This window comes from Carettochelys insculpta, chromosome 27 (assembly GCF_033958435.1).
Source record: "Carettochelys insculpta isolate YL-2023 chromosome 27, ASM3395843v1, whole genome shotgun sequence".
Taxonomy (NCBI): Eukaryota; Metazoa; Chordata; order Testudines; family Carettochelyidae; genus Carettochelys; species Carettochelys insculpta.
Window position 1 is genome coordinate 12,979,477 of NC_134163.1, and position 6,925 is coordinate 12,986,401.

General features: G+C 45.0%; 1 protein-coding gene across 6 annotated transcripts; it reads left to right on the top strand.

The window, feature by feature from the left end:
* Positions 1 to 1,098: 1,098 nt before the first annotated feature.
* On the top strand, positions 1,099 to 6,225 carry CIRBP (cold inducible RNA binding protein). Of its 6 annotated transcripts, none has more exons than XM_074978243.1 (8): positions 1,099 to 1,216; positions 2,206 to 2,321; positions 2,407 to 2,513; positions 2,874 to 3,015; positions 3,097 to 3,181; positions 3,329 to 3,396; positions 3,814 to 5,843; positions 6,082 to 6,225. In XM_074978243.1, exons 2-7 carry the CDS (start codon positions 2,219 to 2,221, stop codon positions 3,828 to 3,830), a joined length of 522 nt encoding a protein of 173 aa, XP_074834344.1. In that variant the 5' UTR covers positions 1,099 to 1,216; positions 2,206 to 2,218; the 3' UTR covers positions 3,831 to 5,843; positions 6,082 to 6,225. The 6 variants fall into 6 exon arrangements, with proteins under 6 accessions (XP_074834344.1, XP_074834345.1, XP_074834347.1 ...); XM_074978244.1 differs by having other exon boundaries at positions 6,085 to 6,225; XM_074978246.1 differs by having other exon boundaries at positions 5,756 to 5,843.
* The last annotated feature ends 700 nt before the right edge of the window (positions 6,226 to 6,925 follow it).

Below are 6,925 nucleotides of genomic sequence, written 5' to 3' on the forward strand. Positions count from 1 at the left end.
AGGGGTTATGGGACTGAACATAAGGTTATGGGGGCTGTGCTTTGGGGCAGAGGGGGTGTCAGGGTGCATACAGGGTTATGGGAGCTGTGCTTTGGAGCAGAGGGGTTATGGGACTGAACATAAGGTTATGGGGGCTGTGCTTTGGGGCAGAGGGGGTGTCAGGATGCATACAGGGTTATGGGGGCTGTGCATTGGGGCAGAGGGGGTGTCAGGGTGCATACAGGGTTATGGGGGCTGTGCATTGGGGCAGAGAGGGTGTCAGGGTGCATACAGGGTTATGGGGGCTGTGCATTGGGGCAGAGAGGGTGTCAGGGTGCATAGGTTTTGGGGAGCTGTGCTGGGGGACAGAGGGCATTGGGGACCCTCAGGCTTTGGGGCAGAGAAGGTGACAGGCAGCGTTAAAGTGGGCAGTGCTCCTTCCCATTTCCTCCATCCGTGGGCAGACCGAGTTTGATGTGTACCACAGCAGCACACACCTACTCTCTCTCCCTCCCCCCCCGGTTGCCTACATGGTGCGCTGCTTGTGGGGCTGTGCTTGGGGGCAGACAGGATGTCGGGGGCAGAGGGAGATAAGGTGCGGCGGTGCTCGGGGCATACGGGCTGCGCACGGCGCTGTACTGGCGTTCACGGAGACGTGGGGCCGCCCAGGCTGCGCGGGGCGGGTGTGTTTTAGGGCCCACCGCACAGCTGCCCCCATCCAAGATGGCGCCGCCGCCTCAGGCGGCCCCTTTGTTCCGACTGCAACAGCGGGCGCCGCATTGCCGCGAAGGGCGCGAAACTAGGGCAGCTCGGCCCCGCCCCCTTCCCGGGGGGAGCCCATGCTGAAGGGAGAGGGGGCTGCGGCTGGAGAAGCTGTAGCCAATCAACGCCTTCCACTCTCTCGCATCCCACAGGAGCGCCTCAGCCGGCAATCTCCCGCTCCCGCTCGCCTCCAATCAGCACTTCCCGCCGCACTCCACCCCCACGTGGGGAATAGGAAGAGCTCCTCCCTTCCCTCTCGACGTCTTATGCATATTAACCAGGATCCGACCAATCACGGCGAGAGGCGGTGCTAGAAAGGTCCCGAAGCTGCCTCATCCCGACCGAGAACGATTTGCATATTCATAGACAGGGCGGGGCCAGGCGAGAGCTATATAAACAGCTGCGCGGCCAGCTCGCTGCGTACATCGTGCTGGGAGTTGAACAGTTGGCTGGTCTGTGCGCCTACGGAGAACCGGTAAGGGGCTCAGGGTTGGGGGAGGGGGGTGTAGAGGGGTAACGTAGCCTGGGGGAAGGCGCCCCTTGCCAGACGATGCCCTGCAGGCGCGATTAGTTTAGTTGGTGGGAGAAACGGGTAGCGTGGTCTTGAAGGCCTTCAGCAGTGCATTCATCCGCTACCCTCCCCAGGAGGGCGAAGAGCGGGCGCTTGGGATGCTGTGGGTGGGGAGGGTGGAGAGCGGGTGACGGGTAAGTGGCGACGCGTCTAAGGAAACAAAATGGCGTCCGCGCTGGACTGGCGCAAAATGGCTTCCCTCGCTTGGTCCTCTACTGCGCATGCGCTGATGGGGCGGGGCCAGATGGGAGGTGCTCGTGCTTTGAGGGCGAGGCGTGGGCGCTCGCTGGGCCTGCGCGCATGCGCCCTGTTGGGGTGCTGCGGTGCTGCTCGCATGCGAGGGAGCGAAGACCCTAGCGCGGTAGTAGGTGCATCTAGCCTCAGCCGCCTCAGAGATACCGAGGGCAGCAGGGTGGTGTTTGTCCTGATGCTGGCTGGGAAGGGAAGCGCTTTTGATGGAGTCGCTGGCATTTCTACGTGCGTGGAGGCTGCTGCCATGGAGGATATAGCTGGATTTGTGGGATAGCAGCAGGACTGCTGTGATACTCTGCTGGTGCTCTCATCAGGGGGCTTCGGGTTTTGAGGGAGAACGTGGCTTGGCTTCACCAGGAGTAAGATGTGATGTCAGATAAATAGCCGCCATTGGCTTCTGTCTGTAATCTGGCTAAATTCTCAAGCACTCTTTAATCTGGTTGTGTTTTTGTTATTGTTCTCTTCTGTGAATTGCGTATGGCTGGTTTAGTTAGAAGTTGTAACGTTGGTATAGACGTTGGCATATGGTTCTGGTGATACAGGTCTAATGAATTAATCTTTCGGTCAGTGTTTTATTCTTATTCACGGAAGCAACAAAAAGAAAAACTTCTTCCGAGAGCTAAAGATTGTTGTAATGTCAGTTTGCAGAACAAAATGGCATCTGATGAGGGAAAGCTCTTTGTTGGTGGACTGAGTTTCGATACCAATGAACAGTCACTGGAGCAAGTCTTTTCTAAATATGGACAGATATCGGAAGGTAAGAACAAAATACCAGGCTGTGATTAGTTTTCACTTTTTGTAACAGTGGATGCATGCAGCCAATGTTTTTCCCTTTTTTCCAGTTGTTGTGGTGAAAGACAGAGAAACTCAGCGATCCAGAGGTTTTGGTTTTGTCACTTTTGAGAACATAGATGATGCTAAAGATGCAATGATGGCTATGAATGGAAAGGTAAGGTGTGGCAGAATTCTGAGAGTGATTTCAGAGTACTAGGTTTTTGTTTTTGTATTAAATGTGGAAAAACTTAACTGTTGGGGTATTAGAAGCGAAATTGTAAATAAGGAATTATCTAAAATAATGTATAGTAATGACTTGTCCTTTTTTCAGGTGTTTTGTTTTGAATGTTCCATAAATATTTAATGGGGGTGATACTGATTTCAGACAGTAGAGTAATTCATTATTGTCACAAATGTCTAATTAAATATTCCAGTTTTTTACCTTGCCTGCGGACTGCTTGGCAGTTGCAGTCCTGTTAAGTTTTGAAACTTAATGTACCACTAGTACAGTTCACTTTTTTCTGTTTATTTTTAGTCCGTTGATGGACGTCAGATTAGAGTTGACCAGGCAGGTAAATCATCAGAAAACAGATCTCGTGGCTACAGAGGGGGTTCATCTGGTGGCAGAGGCTTTTTCCGTGGAGGCAGAGGTCGGGGAGGTCGTGGCTTTTCTAGAGGTGAGTTTGGGTAATTGATTTTCTGTAAGGGATGACATTGAGTTTTCAAGGCATTAATGAGGCTTTGTTTTATTCAATTAGGTGGAGACAGAGGGTATGGAGGAGGAAGCAGATTCGATTCCAGAAGTGGAGGATATAATGGGTCTAGAGACTATTATAGCAGCAGGTAAACCTATTGAAAGTTGATTGCAAGAGTTGAGACAACTGAAATTTTTGTCACAAACAGCTCTCACATTTAGTTAACGTTTGTCTGTTACCATTTGTCTGGAAGGTACGTTGCCACAGTTGTCAAACATTTGTTACTTTTTACCAGCAGGAATCAAGGTGGCTATGGTGACAGGTCTTCAGGAGGGTCCTACAGAGACAACTATGACAGTTACGGTAAGATTTAGTTCAAAGGGGAACAACAAAGAATATACTGCCTTGGTGTAGCGCTCTAAATCGATTGACCTGCTGAAGTCTGGAAATACTGTAAGGCTCAGTTGGACCATATCACACTCATTGTTCTTGCCCATAAGAACCAGCCTATTTGCAAACAGGCCTTGGAAGTATTTGCCAGTTGAATTCCTAATTTTAATGCATGTATTAGGACTTGCTTGGATCCTAAGGAAAAGCAAGTAGTACATACGTTCCTGAAGCTGGAGAATTAGGCATGACTCCACACTTTAATCAAGGGTTGGGGGAAGTTCTCTTAAGCTCTAGTGCTAGCACTAATCTCTGAAATAATACAGGGAGTTAAATGCTGGAACTTGTCTATGCTTCAGTGCCTTTACAATTGTGCCTGCTTCTTGTCCTCAGCTACACACAACGAGTAAAAATCCTTCCTGACTCAAGATCGTCCTTCCAATGGCTGTATTTATAAAGATTTTTGGAGCTTCGCTGAAATCGTTATTGTGTAGTACATCTACTTGTATTTTCACTTTTGTAGTATTATCAGTTCTGATCTTGTCAAACATAGCCTGACAGTTTCTGATATGAGATGGTCTGATTAGACTTTTCTTTAAGAAAGCTCTGTTTCCAAGTGTTTTTAATCTTTTTTTGAAAACACTACGGATTTTATTTTGTCCTTTGATGAGCCAAGGTGTTTTTTTAAAGTTGTGAAGTTGGGGCCCTAATTCTTTTTTTTTTGCAATAGTAAAGGACCTTTAATTCAATGTTCACTGGAAGCTGAACAAGCTGTGGACTTTTTTTTTTTTTAAGTGCATTACCTTCGTCTCTTGTAACATTCCTTTAGTGTAGCAAGGTAGGCATGCAGCCTGGGAGTAAATTGGAAGGCAAACCACCTTGATATACTTAAAGAGAAACTTGCTTGTATGTTCAACCTGCATAACGGTATTTTTACTGTATGATGTAAATTACCCAGAAATAGACTCGCAAACTTACCGTAAGAGGTTCTTGAAATGTTTATTTATATTGTCCTTTTTTTATTGGAAGAAATTTGCATCTTCCATTGATATTGTATTTTGAAGTGGTAAAAGGATTCTTGTATACAGTTTTCTTTGGCTTTACGAAGCCTATTAAAAGACCGTCTGAAATGAACTCTGCTCCTGACATTTACATTTCATTGCACAACACAGTCCTTCAAGATCTTGTGAAATGAACTTAAGTCATAAGGGCAAGGACTCCAAAGAAGAGAGTTTAGTGATAGGAGTATTAAAGCTAGCCAGATTCACTGACAATTGAAGAGATGTAATCTTTGCTGGTCTTGACACATTCACGTCAAGAAGTTTCCACATAATATTCAAATTGTCAAGTGGCAGACTACTGAAAGTACACTTCCAGGGAATTGTAATGTCTTAGCTTGTTATGCTTCACTCAGCAAACATGGAGGGGAAAAAAACTGCTGGCCAATTCACTCAGTGAGGACAGTTCAAGATTTGCATAGCATAAGCAGATATTAAAATTTGTAGTCTGAATCAGTCTGTTGATAACTGGACTAGATACTGGTTTGACACACAGTGTTCCAAGGTAGACAAATTGACTTAATTAGCTAGCTTTGTCATTGCCTTACAAGTTCTAAGAATTCTCTGCTAGCGTATGGAAACTGCAGTGTCCTTGGAGAAAAGAAGTGTTGTGCCTCCAACAGAAACCTCTGAGACGAAAGCTGCTTTCTGGGCTAGTTCATATGTGGAAATAGTCCTGTAATTCGAGGTAACTCCTTTTGCTCATGTCCGCATCCTTCCTCTTGTTGAGAGCTCATTTGAAAGTCTAATGTGCCTGTGAAATATTCCTCTGACAATATTGGTCAACTAATAGAATTTTTTTTTAAATCCATGCCTATGCAGTCTGGTTTGTGGCACTTCAGTTCCACAGGTCAGAGTTGGGCATACAGTCATGCCTTGCTTAATAGGTATGGAAGCAAGATGGGAAACTGAATTCCCTGACTTGGTTTTTTGTTCATCTTTTGAGATTCTTTCTAGACTCATAAGTCACTTAATCGTAGCTTTCTTTACCATCCTACTTGTTGCCATTAACTTTCTCCCATAGCCCACACTGTTCCTAAGCAGCCATGTCAAAGTGGTTAACTGTCTCTGCTTAAGGATCAAATGATATATTGGCTGGTATATCAAAGGCATCAGCCAGCCCTGGAATTTCCCAGACTGTGCTTCTGTGATGTGATAGGGTTCAGCAAATGGCGTGTTGAAACCCTTGTATATGATGTGACTTGTGTTTGGGGAGGTGGGTGGCATTGTAAAGGTGGTGCATGGATATGGCTAGTAACACACATTTGTTTTAGCAGGTTGATGAGACGATGGACAGTTGAATATGGAACCACATTTCTGAGGCATTTCATTAAGGTGGTGCCAACAAATCAGCTTTTTAAGCAGGTACTATCTACAGTGCATTCTCTCTGTTACTCTAGAGTAGAGTAGAGCTGCTTGTGGAGACATTGTGATTTTAGGATTGGTATATGTACCAGAACTGATGTTTTGCCTTATGCTTATGTTCTGTAAGAAATGAGTGTTGATAACTTGACTAGCTCTTGGTCAGTAATTGCAGCCTTACATAAGAATGCTACGTATCTGGATTTGTTCTCTGTACACTTACTGTTTTGTTTTTTTTCAGCAGTGAGCTGCATTGAAGAGAGGACAAACAGCTGTTGACTGAACGGTGGCATTCAGGAGCATTGAGCAGAGTGTAATATACAGATCAAGTGAACAGTCTGGCTTGTAACCATTACAACTGATGGAATAAATAGTTGGACTGGAAGAGTGATTTTTTTTTTGTAAATTTTTACAAGAAAAGATACAATCAAGGGATGATTAACACAGATATGGGGTTATTTTAAAGTTGTAATACTCTGGAAATCTGTCCCTACTTGAAAAGTCCAGTTGATCAGTAAAGGATCATTGAGCCACATACAGGATACTTTGGAATCTTGCCATTTTAATAGTTGGTAAGGGGTATGTGTGTGTGAAGATTTAGTGGTTTATTCCTTTATCAGCAAGACCCAAATTGGGAAGGGGGGGGGACCTTCAAGTCAGTGAAACATGACTTCACTCTTCTATTTGGGTTTCTGTTTACATGCCTTGTACCTATTGTGCACTCACAAATATTACTACTTTCTGATGATTCTGAAGAGATGGTCATTGGAGCAGGCACATTGATACATGCACCTTAAATCAGAAGGCAAAATTTTCAGTGTGAATTTGACTTCTGAATTCTGCAATTTACTTAGTATTAATCTACAGGTATAGTTGGTTTGCACCTTTGCTGATGAATGTTAAAATAATTCTAGGGAAATATTCCTACATTGTATTAAAGTTTCAAAAAGCTTAAATACAGACCACCTTTTTGGAGTTTACCCTTTTCCATCTATCAGTTCCTAACACTGAAAAGGTTTGTAGATGGCTAAAAACAGAATTTCTTTGCTGTTTACCATAAACAGCTGTTAAGTCTCACTGGTAAA